The sequence below is a fragment of the Drosophila teissieri genome, chromosome 3R, assembly GCF_016746235.2.
Source record: "Drosophila teissieri strain GT53w chromosome 3R, Prin_Dtei_1.1, whole genome shotgun sequence".
In the NCBI taxonomy this organism is placed as follows: domain Eukaryota; kingdom Metazoa; phylum Arthropoda; class Insecta; order Diptera; family Drosophilidae; genus Drosophila; species Drosophila teissieri.
Genome location: NC_053032.1, coordinates 9,895,928 through 9,913,795, shown reverse-complemented (window position 1 = coordinate 9,913,795; position 17,868 = coordinate 9,895,928). Strand labels below are relative to the sequence as shown.

Here is a 17,868-nt window from a genome sequence, read left to right as displayed (position 1 = left end):
TCCATTTGTATCACCTTTTGTATATATTTGTCGTTTGAGTACCTAATCAAAGCACCCCTCCCCCAATTATAAATTTGCACTCATATATGTAAGTCTTACGAAAACTGTCATGATAGAGTTATCAAAATACACTTTCAAAAAGAAACAGAGAATATAGCTTACAAAAAACTATATAAATCAAAAAATGATATCATAACGAAGTCCTAGAGGTCGTGAGTTTTTTATTATGGAATAACTGTAGGAAACACGTTCTAAAATTTAAGTTCACTTTGATAATTTGAAAAAACTTAGGATTTTCGCCAAATTGATTTAAGCTATTGGACACGCACATTGTCATAGATCTTTACGACATCTATATCTTGAAGAAGCGTTGTACGAAACTCCTGGTAGCGGGCCATTTGTCGATCATTTAAAACCACGAGCGGCTTGTTTGGACAGTGGCCCACCTCCTTGTTTATAATCTTATAGTTGCACTGCCTTAGTTTGTACGTAACCTCTTGGAGATCAAGAGGTCGACACTTGAACAAAACAGACCCTTTTCCCAAATCGGTAATGGCGCTATCGGTGGCTTTGCACCACAGAGCATCTGTTCGCAACGTTTGATTAAATTCCTCAAGACTTAAAGGGGTTTTGCTAGGCAATGTGGCCTCAATCAAGCCAGTCTCGTTAAACAAATGTCTATTAAAGAAGCGCGCTTTGTTTTGCCGAAGGAAGGAGGCCAAACGCAGCTTCAGCTTGGGCAGATTATCCGTCCTGATCTTGCAAACCATGGCAACCAATTGGCGCCCATAGTCCATGGGTATACTATAGGTGTGTTGATTCCTCTCACTCAACTCACACTCTTTCAGAATTCGCTGCACCCGGCTGTATGGCAACTGCAAGGGAGACAGTCGAGCCCTCAGCTCTAAATTCTTCTCGGGATCGATGGAACCTCCCCCTCGATGCACCGCCAATCGAAGCTCGTTGGCCAGTATTAACTCTTCTGATAAGTCCTGATCAAACTGAGCCTGTTTGGACCTGAGTGGAAAGCTGCAAACAGAGGTCGTACTCGGGCTCTTTTTTCCATACATCGGAGCCCATCGTACACGCCTTACGCTGGGTATCTCTGAATCATCCAGCAGCTCCAAGTCCAAGCCATTACGCTTATCGTTCTCTAATTTTGGGGAATTACTACGTATTAGGCTCGGCTTTGGTCTGTGAGGAGTAACGCTGGACTTAAGCTGATGAAGTTTCGTATTCTTCGTCTTGTCCATGGGCTCTAAGCAGCGGGTGTGATGCATTTTGAATGCGCTTAAAATTTTGCCTACTTAAAATTATTGTTTGAAATGAATTGGTTTTAGGTAATTCAATCGAAATTTCGGAGAGCGTATGGGTGAAAAGTTTTCAAAAGGCACTAATATCCATTCACAAAGTGTTTTCAACAAACACGAAATCGTGGGATCGAAAACAAAAAACTTGTTTTTAATGACAAGATGAACTTTTTTAAATAGCACGGTAAAAATAATTTGGCATTATGTATAAGGTACATCAATTTAAATAAAAAAATAATTATAATATGAACTCACCGTATCAGCGGCTGTCAAATTAATTCCCAGACCTCCGGCTCTCGTTGACAATAAGAACACAAAGATATCTGCTCTCGTTTGAAAATCGGCAACCATATCGCGACGAGCGGAAATCTTGCTTGAACCATCCAGGCGCATATAGCGATGCTTGCGGTGCCACATGTACTCCTAGGCATTTTATCACAACATTAAACTTGACAATAAGCGCTTGAAGTTTATTAAACATACCTCTAGCAGGTCAATCATCTTGGTCATCTGCGAGTATATGAGTACGCGATGTCCATTCGCCTTTAGTCGAGTAAGCAAGGTGTCCAGAACAAAAAGCTTGCCGGCGTCGGTAATCAGGGTTTCCTTATCGGGCACCACAATTGAGGACCATCCACTATGAGGCTTGCACACGGCCAATCCACTAGAGACTAGCTCCCTGCCCTGGTTGTTCTCACACTGATTGTGTCGAATCTGAGTCCAGGCTGCAGACCGACTGTCGCAGCTACCATGGAAATATAGGAATGAAAGTAAAAAAACAGATCCAATGGAAGATATCATTTTAAACTCACTATAAATATCTATGCACAGCTTGAACTTTCTGTCCCAAATCATAAAGTAGTCGTGGCATGGAAAGCGGTTCGCATAGATATTTTCTCGGTTTTCGTGGGCGATGCGGAAACTCTGGTAGCAGCAGCAACGTTGTCACCTTTACATCGCTTTTGGCATTTGACTTTGTTTGTACCTCCACAGACTCGATTTCCAGCTTTGGCTTAGACGCGTCCTCCATCTCCTCAATTAACGACGTTTTTTCCTTAAGAATCTTTGACCGAATTACACGGTGTTCGATGGTTTCCTGCATGTTGTACGTAAAGTAATCGCCAAAGGCGTAAATGCTGCTTTCGTTGGCGGTCTTTAAAAATAAATCTTTGTATAAGCTGTTCGTCTAAAAAATTGAAACTTTTTACGGATCTTACCATTGCTGTGAATATGAAGTTCTTAAGGACACTTTTTGGTGGCATATAGTCGAGAACTAGTTTGTTTTCCAGCATCGGCTCCAACAGTTGATATCTACTGTCCGGCTGCTTTTTCCACCAAAAGCGACGGTAGGCCAGTAGTGGGTATTTCTCCAGAACTCTTTGATAATGCAAAAGACTGTCGGAATTCAAACAGAGGAATTGTAGATATTTAAGCATTGTATATCAAACAAAAGATCGCGGTATTTTCGTGTTCCTCCGCTATTATATACCCGTTACTCAATTTAACACATTTTTTGATATATCGGTCGGATATTGGGTCGGATTCGCTACGTTTGAAGTATACCCTTCGACTCTAAAAGTAACAGCTATAAAAATACTCACAAATCTATCAGTCCATTCAAGGTTACTTCTACCATATCTCCCACAGATAAATCACAAAGACGGGTAAATCCAAAACAACTATTCACGTTTACATCCTCAAAAAGAGACCTTTGCATGTATTCCGATTTAAATATATTGAACCTGCGGAAGGGCAGTCGAGGAATACAAATTAAAATATGATACAATTCTCAAAACCTATCTACTTACCGGTTATAGAGCAAGTGCTTTCGACTTGGCAGCATTCTGTGTATAAGTCCTTCCTCGTGAACCAATCTGGGAATAGTATATTCCGCACATCGCATGAAGAACGGACTTTTTGCGTCCCTTCTCTCAAACAGCTCAGGATGATTACATACCTTGCGAAATTGCATGACCAGATTCATCAGATTTGATGCCGAAGAAGAGGATGAAGTAGTAGTGGATCCACTGGTCAGGTGAAGCAGATCCTCAATGCAGATCTTCTGCTTCAGCGCCCTGTAAAGCAACTTTTGACGAATGGTCAGCGGGCAATAGACCATGATCTCAATTTTATCCGACAGCTCGTTCTCCACATCCTTCTTTATCCGCCTCAACATAAAGGGTTTCAGAATCATGTGAAGTCTGGAAATTTGCTTCTCATCAATTCCCGTTTTGTTCTCTGCATGCGATTCAATATCTTTGGAGAACCACTCGTTGAACTCATCATGGGAATCAAACAACGTAGGCATGATAAAGTGCAGCAGTGCCCATAGCTCTGCCATGCTGTTTTGGATGGGAGTGCCACTGAGAAGCAATCGATTACGACAGCTGAAGCCCAGTAAAAGCTTCCAACGCTGCGAGGCGGCGCTTTTAATGGCCTGTGCCTCATCTAAAACCATGTACTGCCACTTGATCCGGTTGAAATACTTGTAATCGCTGACCACCAGCTGGTAAGAAGTAATTACCACATGAAAGCTGGCATCGCGGGTGTGTAAATGTTTTTGGTCCCAAAACTGACGCAGGATCTTACGTTCGCTAGGTGAGCCCCAATATGGTACCACCTTAAAGTCGGGCACAAATCTAGACATCTCTTGTTGCCAATTATGAAGGGTAGATGCAGGTGAGATTATTAGAAAGGGACCCCACACTCCGTAGTGCTCGGCTATGTGGCAAAGAAAAGCTATCGATTGGACAGTCTTTCCCAACCCCATCTCATCTGCGAGAATGCCACTGATTCCCTGATCGTAGATGTTTGCTAGCCAAGTCATGCCTTTGATTTGGTAACCTTTGAGAGTTCCCTTAAACATATTGGGTTGGGGTAGGTCCTTCATCTCGGGTCGTGGTTCTGGTTTTATATCCTCCCCACTTTCCTGCTTCTGTTCCTCTTCCTCTTTCTCCTTCTTTTTTACAAAGACATCAAATGCCCTGGTTTTGTCAAGATCTCTTTGCATGGCTGCCTCGGCATTCTCCTGAGCCAAAAGTTTCATCTCTCCTACGTCATAGTCATCTTGAGCCGCCAACCTGGCATTGGTCTCCTCATCCAATTGGCTAAGAATGCGTAGCTGATCCTCTTCGCTGCCCTGGCCCAGTTTCTTCGACATGAAGTGGGCATACAGCTCGGTTTGAGTGATCAGGAAGTTGAGTTTACGCTGCTGGCGTTTCACCTCAATAAGTTCTACGTCCTGTTTTCTCTGTTCCTCCGCCTCTTTCTCTTGCTTGCGTCGCTGATCCCGCTCCACGCGTTCGTACCGCTTCCAATAAGCAAGCATTTCCCTGGTAAGTCGCTTTGCACGCCACACAGTTTCCTTCATGATCCTTTGGGAATTGATAGCACGCTGTCGCACCACTTTGGCGCACATGCCAGCCACCCTTTTACAATTAGCCAGCATCTCCTTGTGATTATTACTCTTGATGCGTTGCAGTCTGCCGGATTCCTTTTTAGACATGATCTGCCAGATGCGCCGACGACGAGCGGCCAAAGCCGCTGGGTTCTTTCGCTTTCGCCGAATTTTTGTTACTTGGCCCTCGGTGCCGCCCTCCACATTTACCTCCTCCTCGATCTCTTCCTCCTCTGGGTAATCTAACGCCAAGCTGGCAAGTTCTCTTTTGTAGTCAACCTCGCCACCATCTTCGTCATCGTCTTCGTTGTTGGGCAGCGTGTCACCAAATGTATATTTACCCAGCTCTGACGGAGGCACCTCGCCGGATTCTGGTGATCCCAGGTTTTCTCGCTTCTTGCGGCCTCTCCTTCTCTGTTTGGGTGGTTTTGGTCCCGCTTGGGCCTCAGCCAAACGGGCCAGAAGTATTTCCTGTTTGGTGCGTCGACGCCTTTTGCGCACTCCTGCAGTCGCCAGCTGACGCTCGGCAAAGATGTCGTGGTTGGACAGCAAGCCGCTGCCATAGTATGCATACTGCGCGTTCTGGAAGGGATTAAATCAGTTAACGCATATCCTTTTTTTTTCGATTCATAAACATGTCCATTTGTCGAGCTTTCTATTTCGAAATACCATCCGTATTAAAATCAACTTATTTACATATTATACATTCACTGCAAGCCAAACCCACATGACACATCTACATCACTTACCGTGGCCTTTTTGTAGTAGTTCTTCCGCTGACGCTGTTCTCGGACGTGCTCCCTCAGCAGTTGCTGCACATACTCATCTTCAGTGATAGTGGGATCATCGCTTTCCGTGTCGCTCAGGAGGAGATCGTATAGCCACTCCCGATCGCTGGTCAGATCGTTGAAGTTATAAAGTTGTGCTTTCACACTTTGTCGCTCTGTTAAGGTAAACTTTAGGAGGTGTACTAGGCTGCTTCCGATACCAACTCACCTTCCTTGCTAGCCAACAGACGACTCTTCCGCTTACTGGACTGCTTCATTCGGACCACGCCAACGGTGGAGGAGTCGTCTGAGTCCTGTACATCCTGTTCCCTTTTGACCACATGCTCGTCGTCAGTTTCCTCGTTGCTACTTAGTGGCTTCCGCAAGGTTCTTTTGGCCATGTTCATGAAGGGCCGCATGTTCAGGGCCGCCTCCAAGCGCTGGATGTGCAGCGGCTCCGCCATGGCACGGGGACGTGGCTGAGGCGCTAGCACGGGCTTGGCTTCCATGGCAGCAGCGATTTTAGTCAGCTTTCAAATACAATTATCACGTAATTTCGCTATTTATTCGGCATGCATGGAGGTAAACAACAGTATGACCGCAGCGGGATCGGCGAAAAAATACCACCGAGTGACCATCACATCTGAAACTATCCCCATTCGCACAGTGGTACTAAAAATTTATAATATTATAAATATAAGTTTTATTTGGAATAAAACATTGGTTAACATGTTGACAATATTGCGCATATTAAAATTTTGTTTGCATTATTTAATCAGTTCTACGCTTTTGAGCTCACTAAAATATTGTTTCTGGTGGAAAATATCGCAGGCAGCGTCAGCTCTATACGTTTTCCAGCACTTAGAGCACTTCCAGCTGTTAGAGTTTTGGTTTTGTTTTCAGTTAACAATTAAATAACTTGCGTATTTGCTTTTTAAAAAGAGTATTTAATTAAACAAACGTCAAAAAAAGATATAACTCGGTTATCAAATACGTAGAAATTCCATTCCATTCCATATTATCAAATTCGGCACTAGCATTTGTTATGTCGTGGTCAAATGCTCTTGTCAAAGAAATCTTAAAACCAGAAAGTTTGATTATTTCATCCGAAATCGCAGTGGTTATAGCAGACAAGTTTCCCAAGGCGAGGCATCACTACCTGGTGTTGCCATTGGCAGATATTCCCAGCATCTTTCACGTAAGCAAAGATTTGGCCTTAAACTGTTTGCAATCTCCAAATAACGTTGAACATACTCTGATCTATTTAGTTGAACCGCAGCCATCTGCCGCTCTTGGAGGAGCTTCATCTGCTGGCCAGGAACGTTGTGGAGGTGAAAGGAGTGCACTGGCAGGACTTCAACGTTGGGTTCCACGCGGAGCCGAGTATGCAAAGGCTCCATTTGCACGTCGTTTCCAGGGACTTCGTATCACCCAGTTTGAAGAACAAAAAGCATTGGAACTCATTCAACACCGAGCTCTTTCTCCCCTACACAAGTAAGGCTATTGAAGCAGGCTTCATGTGGCAACAGGACCACCATGAGCAAACAAGATAAATCTAGATAAATAGTTAATAGAGATATACAGGCGGTGCCATTTTCAGAACATCATCTTCTTCAATAAGAGTGCCTTTTTCAGTTAAGAATATGGTTTGCAAACTGCCTAAAAACAAAAGAAAATCCAATTGGCATCCATTCATTAATTTCAAAACTCCTTAAATCTAAGCCGCTCAAGATTATCTGGAACATTCTCTGCCTAGTATTCCATTCTATACCTACTTTTGCTAATCTACATGTGCATACACATAAATTATTTTTTAGAACTGTACGCCCAACTGGAGAGAGAGAATAGCATTTCGAGACTTCCGAAATCACTGAAAGACGAGCTGCTGGCCAAGCCACTTATTTGTAATCAGTGCGAGTTTGTGGCGAAAAATTTGCCAACACTCAAGGGGCATCTGGTGGGGCACCTTCAAGATCCAAAATCCATTCGCAAGCGAACTACCAGTGAGAACTAGGGAACCAGTTCCTCCCCATAGAGAGCCGAGACGTCAGCTGGACTGAATTTAGCCAGCCACAACTTACATATATTAATTTGATTTCGGGGATTTCAACGAATACAAAAAACAAATCGAATCTATTAAGATGGAGGTGGATGAATTGAAGTATTTCCGAGATGAGCTGAAGCGCAAGCTAAGTGATAAGAGGAACTTTCTCATCGAGAGTGATCGGGCGGTGGTCATTAAAGCAGATTTTCCCAAAGCGCAATACCACTTTCGGGTGGTGGCCAAGGATGAGTTCAGGGATATAACTAAGGTGGGTTTGTGTCAGAAACTTGAATTCACTATTCATTTTCCTTCCCTATAATCAGTTAACCGAAGAGCAGCTGCCCTTGCTGGATCACATGATGGATCTGGCGAATCAAATAATCGAGAAGCAGGAGCACCTAGAGTCGCGTAACTTTCGCATAGGTTTCAAAGTCAACACCTTCTGGAATCGTCTAAATCTACATGTTATTTCTGACGACTTCTATTCCATGGCCATGAAACGTCCACGCCACTGGAATAGTTTCAATACGGAACTATTTATGCCCTTTCAAATGGTGCACATGATGCTCAGTGTGCAGGGATCCATTGAACCCATTCCGGAAGAGAGGCACAAAAAGTTGCAGGAGCAGAAGCCATTCCGTTGCAACCAGTGCGATTTTGTTACCGATCTGCTGCTGGACCTAAAGGCTCACCTGTATCAGCACTGGATGCTTAAGGAAGGTGAGCGTGAGCAGAAGAAAAAAATGGATAAAATAATGGAAATGATAAATGAGACTAAGCTGGATGAGGCGGCAAAACCGGAGCCGCTTTCTGAAAAGCCAGTTCAAACTCAGCCAGTGGCTGATATTGCCCAGAGTCCCAATCAAATTCCAAGAAACCTCCTAACGCCACAACAACAACAGGGCAAGCAGCAGGCCCAAGGTGGTTACGACAAGTCCGTGTACGGACCTCCTGTCAACATGATGAATCAGAACAATCCCAACAATCCATTCCGGAACACTCCGTCTCTTAATATAAGATCTCTGACTCCGCGTCAACCCAACCACTTCAATTATAGACACCCTGGCTTTGGGCCTCGTGGACCTGTGTCACTTCAAGGTCCAAGGGCTCCTTGGAGTGGTCCGCGCTTTCCGCCTAGTCAACATCAGAACAGTTTCCGTCTTCCGGCATACAACGCGCCGCGTCAACCTCATCGAATGTCCCAGCCAGGTCCTCAGCAATTTCCAAAAAGTGCATTTGTCGGTGTTCAAGCTGGACCGCCAGGTCAGCAACAGGGAGTTAGACCGAAATGGAATCCAACACAAGTCTCCGATTCTCAGCTTCCAAATCAGAAATCTAGTCCCCAAAACCGCGCGAATGCCTTTCATGCCAAGCAACAATCTGAGAATCAACAAACTACCCAGCATCCAAATCAAAACAAGAATCCCAATCAAGTTAAAAGCCAAACACCTAATAACCCGCAAAATCGAAAGAAGCCCTATCAACAGAAAAATCGGCAGCAATCCGCGGGCAATCATCAAAATCAAGGTGCTAATAATCCCGCAGCTCCAATTAATTCCAACCCAGCTTAGGGTCACTTATCATCCTATTGATACAATTCCTACAACCGAACAGCAGTTGGTAAACTACCAGAAGGGCTTTAGATCCAGAAAAAACGATCCCAAATTGATATTTTGAAGGCAATCATGATTTCAGAAGTAATTCCAAACCTCTAAAATCATTACACCCAAGGTTTACAATTTGTAATTAGATAGGAACTAAAATTAAACATCAAAACGCGACCAAATTATCATTGCCATCATTATGGTTTAAAAGTGAAACATTTAAAAAAAAACTGAATTAATTTATACATACATATATAAATTGCCAAACTACAAACCTATTTTTGTAATCCTTGCATATGACTGTTAAAATAAATTCGTATTGAAAAGCCAAAAATCGTATAGCTGATTTAACTAACTATGCATATTATCGGGCGCTGATTTAAATGGATTCATTATTGTCTGCAAGTTAGAGTGAAAGAAAATCAACATTTCTAAAATTAATAGGGGAAGTCTTCGTTTATTTTCATTTGATTTAATTGCCCAGAAGAACTATCGGAGGGAAAAAATATCGAATCAAAGTTCCACCCTAAGGCGTATATTTCCGTTTTCCAACACCTAGATGACAGCTGTTTCAGTTATTGTTCTTAGTACACATTGTAAAATGACTTACTTTAACTTTAGCTAAGCGGATGACCAGAATTCGACATGTCTTGGCAGTACGGATTAATCAGAGACATGTCGAGGACCGACTACCTGATTACTTCATCGGAATTCGGTGTAGTCATGCCAGACAAGTTTCCTAAGGCAAAGCACCACTATCTGGCCCTTCCAAGGGAGGATATTCCCAGTATTTTTCATGTAAGTTCATGCCAGCACAAACTACGCTAGAGCTATAAAATTAACTTACATCTTTCAGCTTAACCGGACCCATCTGCCGCTTTTGAGGGAGCTTTATCATCTGGCGCAGAAGGCTGTCAAAATACGAGGTGTTGCTTGGGAGGACTTCCAGGTGGGATTCCATGCCGAACCGAGCTTGCAAAGGCTCCACTTACATGTCATCTCCAAGGACTTCGTATCACCGTGTATGAAGACTAAGAAGCATTGGAACGCGCACAACACCGAACTATTTGTTCCCTACGAAGGTAAGAAAACTACGCAAGCAAATATACTTGTGGGCTCATATCCAATTAAGTTTATACAAACAAATTTGTGATATGATTTTTGTACATTTTTAAATTTGTTATCTTTTAGAACTGTGCGCTCATCTGGAGAGGGAAAACTGTTTTTCACGACTGCCAAAATCGCTAGTAGATAAGTTGCTATCGCAGCCCCTGATTTGTAACCAATGCAAGTTCGCCCCGGATTCGCTGTTGGACTTAAAGGCCCACTTGTTTTACCACTGGCATAGTCGAAAAAAGGAGCATGAGCAGATGCACATAATAGATGGAATAAGTAAACTGTCGTTCCGAAACACTCCACCAAAACATAACCAAGCGATGACTCCACCCCAACTCAATCAGTTGAACCATAGGCCGCTGCTACCTATGCATCAAGTACCAAGGGCTTTTGGGAATGGTCATTACTTTTCACCTTCTCAAAGACAGGGCTACACTAGGACCCCGGGAAACAAAGGTTTCCGACCATCTCCTCCCATAAACGCCCCTCCTCATTACACAAAAAAAACGTTTGCCCGGGAGAGAACTGTGCACAACGGTCAACAAAACGGAGCAATCCCAAGACGAATACCGAAAACGGATGAAAACAAGAACCAACAGGTTACACAGGAGCCCATTCAGCAGAATTTGAATTTACAACAGCCTAATCAGGATTCCGATCAACAGAGTAGTCCGAACTCACAGAAAGCCCAACAACAAAGCTACAATACTCAGCGGAAAAATACGCATGAGGTGAATTCGAAAAACACCAATACTCAAATTCTTCAAAATACCAGTGAAAGTTCGACTGTCCAGAATCCAAAAGCAAAACAGTCAAATCGTAATATTCTGCAGCCACACCCAGGCCTAAAAGTTAATCAAGAAATTGGCGAGAACAACAATTTTAAAAATGATAAAAATGATCAACAAAACGAGAATAAAAATAAGAGAAGGGGAAGAAGAAAAAAAAAGAAATCAGCTGGGATTCCGCAGAACAACGAATGTCTCGTTCCACCACCCCCAAATAATTAGAATTTATCGTGTTATAGTAACTGATTAGGGATTTTAAAAATTGTTTACCTAATATGTAATGCTGTGAAATAAATATATAGGACCAAAAATAAACCTGTAAATGTATTTTAAAAGTGACTCCACTTTTCTATGAATCTCAATAGGCAATATCTTAGGAATTCCTGGAAGTTTTGAAATGAAGGTATCGCTTTAATTTTCACTTTGCCACCCATCCACATTCTGCGCTCGATTAAAGTGCTCTGGCCAACTGGAAAAACAGCCACCCACGGCTAATTAAGCAGTCACCGAGGAGAATCAGCATCACTGCTCCTCCCCCAGCGCCAGTTTGAACTCTTATTAAATTATGATTCTGAATTCGAAAAGTGGACGAAGTTTGTCGGATACCCAGTTCCCATGGGAGAAGGGTAACTTACAGTGGATACTCGCTTGAAGTGGAATGTTTCCAGACCGGGAAAATTTGACTGTCAACAAAGTATTATTTCTAACATTTAGACACCAAATGCTTTTATGTTTTGAACTCTAGTCATGCTATGCTATTCTTATTTGCCCTTCTTAGATTATATTCTGCTGTGAAATGACAGCGCCACCTAATAATTTATACTTCAATTAGTTAATTTAAAGTTAATGTCATATGCCAGGCTCATCAGCCATTTGTCTTGCACTTTACAAGGCGGAATATAAGCTTAGAGGGCACACAGCCACCTGCCGTTCCTAGAAGCTAATACACATCGGGCAGTTTACAAGGCGGAGGCAACATTCAAGGCAACATCCCTGAGTACGACGAGGTCCTTGTGTGTTTGTTGCACTAATTTAAATTCGCATCCGATTCTTTAGTGTGTCACAGTGTCAAGGTGTCCGAAAGCTGGGACTGGTTCTAAAGCCATAGCCTCATCGATATGCCTCGGGGTTGAACTTGTCTCCACTTTGAGGCTCTAGTTTCGGTGAGAAATCAACAGCTCCATTAAAGCTATCTCTCCTAGCCTTGCCACCTGTTATGTCTCGAGCAACAGGAGGCCATTCATAAAGGACGTTACTTCAGAACAGTGCGGCCAGAGAGAAGGGCTCCCTGGGAGGATTCCCTGTGAGTACCACTCGATTTGAGTCCATTTTCCAAGCGCATGCTCGCAGACGAAAGCTTTTCAGGGTTGACAAGGATGAGTTCCCTGTGAGGGGTAAATACGCGCCTGACTTGGCTTTATGTTAAATTGCCTGTTTAATGATCTGGAGATCTTCTTAATAAGGTGTTAAACGATTTCAGCGCAAGTATCTGTATCTGCTTACCCTAGCAGTACTATATAATTTTCGAGTTAATTGGGAAATACTTAAGCATATTTTACAAGAAAATACTTTAAAATACACGTTATTGCTCCTTTGGCTCAAGCAGATTTAATTCCTTTTCTGACACCCAAATGTATCTCAAAAATGGATTCTGTAATAAATATTCATATGAGAGAACCCTTTTTGAGTGGCGAATGGAATTGTGGCTTTTGAGCTCATCTGGAATGTTGCCATGCACGTATGTAAAATGTTGTTTATATGCTGATGATTTCGGCGGGCCAATTTCTGAAACACTTGTCTGCTCCGTGGACTCTTCTCGTGGTGAATAATCCTTTTCTCCGCCATTACGCTCCACCTCGGTGTGTGCAAACCAACTGAGTAAATAAGCGGCTCAACATCAATTGCTCGATTCAACCAATTTGCAATTTTTTCGGGGCAGAAAGTATAACGAATGAAAGAATAACAACAACGACAAAGAGCCTCAATAATAATAACTTTTCATAGCGTCCCCTTTGTTGTTAAGAGCCCCCAAGGGAATGGGGTTGGTATCCTGGATTATTTGGTATGTTATACAATAGGCGTTTATTGCACTGCACTTTAGTAAATTGCAATTTAATCGGTGGATTTATGTTATAATAGGAACAATTTATTATCTGTTGTAAAACCCATATTAAGAATTTAAAAATTCAACTTAATTTAAAGCTGAAAAAGTAATACTTTTACATTTTTATTTCTCAATTTATTTATACCTATACCCTCTTTTACAGAGATCAAAAAATATGCAGAACCAATGCACCACGGAGTTTTCCATTTATCCCCTGTCGTTTCGCGTTAAAGGAGTTATGCTCTCATATGTTTTCCCGTTTCGACTTTCGTTTTCAGCAATCCTTTCGCTTCGAATGCACAGGACAAGCGCTTACGCGGCGGGAGTGCTGCATCGCAATGTCCTGGATACGGGGCGTATGAGTAATATGCCAATTACACATTTTGTGCATTCTCCTGTTGCTTGTTCGCGCAGCTGCTTACATTTTTATGTTTCCTTTTTTCCGCGTCAGCGCTATAAAAATATTTTTGTTTATTCAACTTTTTTGTGTCGCCTGTACCTTCTCAGCTACGTGGGTGTTATTTGAGTGGGTGTTTGTTTATCCTTCTGCAGCGGCATTGCGTATACGAGGTGGTGGCTGGAAGCGGCTTTGAGCCGTATAAAGTTGTCTAAGCATGCCAAACGATTTAGAAGCGCAAAAGTAGTAAAATTTGCAAAGCTTTTTGAATGTAACTGAAACTGACGTGGGCATAAATATATAAAATAGGAAAGAAATGTATAAAAATGTAATTCATATATGTAAATCAAGTTTACAGTCCTCTTTATTCTGAATAACATAAATGGTGTTAAAGTTTTATCAGTTCTTGCCACAAAATTTGCATTTACCTTGGTCTGCAAATTCCATATTTCATTTAAATATGCATGGCTTTTTTTCATAGGGGTATATCGCTTATATAAAAAAGTGTGAACTACTTATTTCTGCTTATTTTAACACAGGTAATTCAACATGAAGTGGTTTAATTGGGCTGTGCAAATTTGTTGGCTGCCCAGTTTTTTTGCTACTTTTAATCCATATAGAAAAAGTGTGGAGTTGCTTAATCACGAACCAGTATTAAAAATATGTTCAAAAAACGAATTGGCTTCTGTGGAGGAACTTTGGTTGGACCAGAAAGTGGATCATTTTGATAAGCACAACAACAAAACCTGGAAAATGGTATCAACTTATAACAAAATTATTTTGAATGTAAAAATACATAGTTATGTTTTAGCGTTATTACAGTAATGCCAAGTATTTCAAGCCCCAAGGACCCATTTACATATTTGTGGGAGGAGAATGGACCATCAGTCCAGGATTATTGAGCACGGGATTAACCCACGATATGGCAGTGGAAAACTCAGGAATGCTTTTCTACACCGAGCACCGCTATTATGGACTGAGTTTACCTTTTGGGTGAGTAAGAAAAAAATTCAATGAAAGAAATAATTTAAGAGTATTATTTATACTTAAATCACCAGAAATGAGAGCTACCGACAAAATAACCTCAAGAAACTAAGTCTTCATCAATCATTAGCTGACTTGGCTCACTTCATACGCCACCAGAAGTCAAATAGTCCCGAAATGGAAGACTCCAAAGTCATTTTGGTTGGCGGCTCTTATTCGGGCAGCTTGGTGGCCTGGATGACTCAACTGTATCCGGATTTAATAGCTGCCAGCTGGTCCTCCAGTGCTCCATTATTGGCGAAAGCCGATTTTTTTGGTAAGTGGGATGTTTTACAGAGACAATCTCTAATATTTAATCTTTAGAATACATGGAAATGGTCGGCAAATCAATTAAATTGAGCTACGGTCACAACTGTTCTTTGCGAATCGAAAGGGGCTTTAAGTTCTTGGTAAAGTTATTTGATGGCGATGAAATTCAGGAGCTGCTTTATAATCTTAATGGCTGCAAGGGTTATAGACCCAAGAATCCTTTAGATAGGGCAGCTTTCTTCAATGGGCTGGGAAACTATTTTGCTTTAGTGGTGCAAAGTTATAGGTGAGTGATAAACTATACTTAATATTGTCATATTGATAAAAATCTATATTTTTACCACTTATAAGTGCTTATATACCGCGGCTATGTGAGACTTTGATGAGCTTAGATTCCGGTGATGAGCTGGCATTCATAGCATTCTTAAAACTGCTTTATTCTGAGGGAAGGCGCTCCATTGATTGCCAGGACTTTGGCTACTCTTCCATGCTAGAACTTTTCACTGAGGATTCAGATGAAAGTTCGGAAAGTAAGCAAAACCGCAGCAAATTATTGTTTGACTAAATTTTGTTTTCCAGCTCGTGCTTGGTTTTATCAAACCTGCAATGAATTCGGCTGGTACACAACTACAAAATCCAAATCACCCGCGTCCCAAACCTTTGCCAATCAGGTGCCCTTGGGCTACTTCGAACAACTCTGCCAGGATGCGTTTGGAGCGGAGCAGACTGCCCAGCAATTGGCCCAGGGCGTTGAGCAGACGAATAGCAAATTCGGCGGATGCGGGTTCAATCAGAGCGAGCGTTATGCTCAGGTAATCTTCACGCATGGCGAACTGGATCCGTGGAGTGCTCTGGGCCAGCGAAAGGGTGACCAGGCTATAGTCCTGACGGGTGAGTCCTTGGTTGGTTTCAAATGATTGAAAGACCCCGCTTAGTTTTGTGCCACGTGCCACAGGCTACTCGCACGTCGAGGATTTGGCCAGCATCCAGGTGACGGACAGCGTGGAGATGAATCTGGCCAAGCTGCGTGTTATGTCCTTTCTGCGACGCCACATATGAATCATACTGGGTCCACACATTTAGATCCACTCGAATAAATTATTAAACTAACAAATGCGCCGTGTGATGAGCCCATTTGAAAATGTCATGGGAGCAGTTCATCGTGTCCTTTGGCAAACACAGTGATAAATTGAGTGATGCTCGGACACTAAGTGATATGTCTGGTCCGTTGGGTTGCGTAAACAATTTTCCCGAATGCCGCATTCTTGTTGATTAGGAAATTGCACTTGTCCTTTGGCTTGTGCATTTTCTCCTGTTTGTTTGTCTTGGCTTGATTGGTTGATTAAGGGATCCATTGAGTGGACACCTACGCCTCCACTTAGGTGGTGTTTGTGAAAACTTTCTTGACGTGAAGTAAAGTCAAAGTTGTTTCTAACAGCCTTTCTCTCGCCAAGTTGATAGCCAAGTTGATATATATTATTTTAGAGTTTAACAGTTAATAATGGATCCTCTTATTTAAATAACACGTATCTTACCCCATTTTGAAGGCTAAATACAAAAAGGTATAGTATTTAAAATGTCTCTTACGCTATTACAACATAACCAATTAAATTCAAAATGCGCCATCTGTCGCAAAAAACAGACGTCTGATAGTTTTAGGTTCTCATATACACGTTGCAAATCAAATTTAAAGGTGTAGTTTCCCTTTTCCGTAATTAACTATGAATCAACGTCTGGCAATAAAATATATCATGTCCAAAACTACATTTATTTTCTATAGGAAAAAGCCTTTAATTAAGTAATTTAAACAAGAACGCCCAATAACAGGTGTCGGAAAAACGAGCTGTATTTTTGTTTATTATCCGCCCTCGGAAAAGCTTCTACTGTCGCTTTTCGCATTTGAGTGCAACGCCAACGCTCCGAGGACGTCGTCGAATCAGCGTCACCTGCTAGTCTGCGTGGGCGCCCAGGAAAGTCGCCCGGTTGGAACCAGAAACTATTGGATACATTCGAAGGATCAACGGGATTTACGGGACTTACGGGGGAAATGGGTGGCTCCACGGGTGGTTGCGTGGGCAGAGAAAATGGGGCGGCCCGGCATTCGGAGCTTCCTCTCTTCCTCTCTCTTAATGGCTCTCATTCACTCCAACGTTCGTATTTACATTTATACCACTGTTGCTTGGCCATTTCTACATCGGTTTTGGCCCTGTTTTACTGCTAAGACCACGGCCCGGCGGATTCTGTTGGCGCTAATTGGTATTTGTTGCTTCATTTATTGGCCACATTACGAGTAGATGAGCTTCGGCTTGGCTAGTCTTAAGTGGAGAAAGGATTGTCAGGGTTCGGAGAGTTGAAGGTTCCAAAGATATATGTATGTTTCTGGATTGAATTACTTCAGCAAATATTACTCAAGTTCACTGAAGGTTTAGAAAGTTTTTAAAGTTGTTGTCGTTTTGTAGGCCATCCTTCAGTTTTTATGCTGTAAGTTTCATACGATGCGGTGATGTTTTTTATTTTCGACAGCTTTTAAAGGTTTTGCAATAAAGCTAATGTAGAATACAAAAAGGCGATGGTATCATCGATTTTTTGAGTAACTAGCTGTGTTTCTAATGAATGCTGGTTTCAACACATTTTTGTTTTGTTTTTACAATTTTATAAAATACTCTCATTATAAGAAATAATCGTGATATATTAGTAAAAAATAAATTTCACGTTTAATGTTTTTTTGAAATAATGGTTAATATATTCAATATTACTTATATTTATCTTGCCTTAAATGCAGTAACTCTCCTATATTTTGAAATTCCACCTAAATGAAACATTCATGTATAAATTTGAAGTTCCTTGCGGGGGCCCAACCCGCGGTGTGGGTGAGATGAGAACCGCTCCTGGCCACCAGCCAGAAGCCATCAACGCAACCAACGAAATATGGCCCAGAGCAGGTGCCCGAGCCCTGCAAGTGACATTGAGAGCACGGCAAAGAGCGAATGCCGCGGGGAAAACCGAACCGCAGAAGGGAAGCGCAAGAGAGAGGCAACTGGCTTTCCA

The 17,868-nt window shown here is 42.2% G+C and overlaps 5 protein-coding genes across 5 annotated transcripts in view; 3 read left to right on the top strand and 2 right to left on the bottom strand.

Annotated features, from left to right (window-relative positions):
• The window catches only part of LOC122621916 (chromatin-remodeling ATPase INO80), a 36,126-nt gene extending 30,051 nt beyond the window's left edge, over positions 1-6,075 (bottom strand). The window contains exons 1-8 of the mRNA XM_043799932.1: positions 5,704-6,075; positions 5,457-5,650; positions 3,119-5,289; positions 2,912-3,052; positions 2,528-2,705; positions 2,123-2,463; positions 1,794-2,055; positions 1,566-1,733 (exon numbers count right to left, since the gene is read on the bottom strand). Of these exons, the coding sequence (XP_043655867.1) occupies positions 1,566-1,733; positions 1,794-2,055; positions 2,123-2,463; positions 2,528-2,705; positions 2,912-3,052; positions 3,119-5,289; positions 5,457-5,650; positions 5,704-5,983 (3,735 nt within the window). The 5' untranslated portion in view covers positions 5,984-6,075. The remainder of the gene's footprint in view (positions 1-1,565; positions 1,734-1,793; positions 2,056-2,122; positions 2,464-2,527; positions 2,706-2,911; positions 3,053-3,118; positions 5,290-5,456; positions 5,651-5,703) is intronic.
• On the bottom strand, positions 202-1,416 carry LOC122621919. Its single transcript, XM_043799936.1, has one exon. The coding sequence runs from the start codon at positions 1,278-1,280 to the stop codon at positions 315-317; it is 966 nt and encodes a 321-aa protein (XP_043655871.1). The 5' UTR covers positions 1,281-1,416; the 3' UTR covers positions 202-314.
• Positions 6,076-6,372: 297 nt separating the features above from the next.
• LOC122619861 (aprataxin-like protein) lies at positions 6,373-9,456 on the top strand. The gene is given in 6 exon segments (XM_043797059.1): positions 6,373-6,672; positions 6,743-6,968; positions 7,292-7,479; positions 7,482-7,512; positions 7,545-7,786; positions 7,842-9,456. Coding segments are annotated over 6 exon segments (2,088 nt in total). The 5' UTR covers positions 6,373-6,519; the 3' UTR covers positions 9,090-9,456.
• A 218-nt stretch (positions 9,457-9,674) lies between these two features.
• LOC122620838 (aprataxin-like protein) lies at positions 9,675-11,335 on the top strand. Its single transcript, XM_043798490.1, has 3 exons — positions 9,675-9,920; positions 9,979-10,204; positions 10,314-11,335. Exons 1-3 carry the CDS (start codon positions 9,768-9,770, stop codon positions 11,246-11,248), a joined length of 1,314 nt encoding a protein of 437 aa, XP_043654425.1. The 5' UTR covers positions 9,675-9,767; the 3' UTR covers positions 11,249-11,335.
• A 2,741-nt stretch (positions 11,336-14,076) lies between these two features.
• On the top strand, positions 14,077-15,879 carry LOC122621792 (putative serine protease K12H4.7). Its single transcript, XM_043799769.1, has 7 exons — positions 14,077-14,283; positions 14,339-14,520; positions 14,586-14,827; positions 14,875-15,106; positions 15,172-15,350; positions 15,400-15,711; positions 15,776-15,879. Exons 1-7 carry the CDS (start codon positions 14,077-14,079, stop codon positions 15,877-15,879), a joined length of 1,458 nt encoding a protein of 485 aa, XP_043655704.1.
• Positions 15,880-17,868: the final 1,989 nt, after the last annotated feature.

Bases quoted from the DNA above. Each gene is read 5' to 3' on its own strand.
- LOC122620838 (XM_043798490.1), top strand. From the start codon at position 9,768: ATGTCTTGGCAGTACGGATTAATCAGAGACATGTCGAGGACCGACTAC. The intron at 9,921-9,978 runs GTAAGTTCATGC...TACATCTTTCAG, and splicing joins ATATTCCCAGTATTTTTCAT to CTTAACCGGACCCATCTGCC. The intron at 10,205-10,313 runs GTAAGAAAACTA...GTTATCTTTTAG, and splicing joins ACTATTTGTTCCCTACGAAG to AACTGTGCGCTCATCTGGAG.
- LOC122621919 (XM_043799936.1), bottom strand. From the start codon at position 1,280: ATGCATCACACCCGCTGCTTAGAGCCCATGGACAAGACGAAGAATACG.
- LOC122621792 (XM_043799769.1), top strand. From the start codon at position 14,077: ATGAAGTGGTTTAATTGGGCTGTGCAAATTTGTTGGCTGCCCAGTTTT. The intron at 14,284-14,338 runs GTATCAACTTAT...GTTATGTTTTAG, and splicing joins ACAACAAAACCTGGAAAATG to CGTTATTACAGTAATGCCAA. The intron at 15,107-15,171 runs GTGAGTGATAAA...ACCACTTATAAG, and splicing joins TTAGTGGTGCAAAGTTATAG to TGCTTATATACCGCGGCTAT.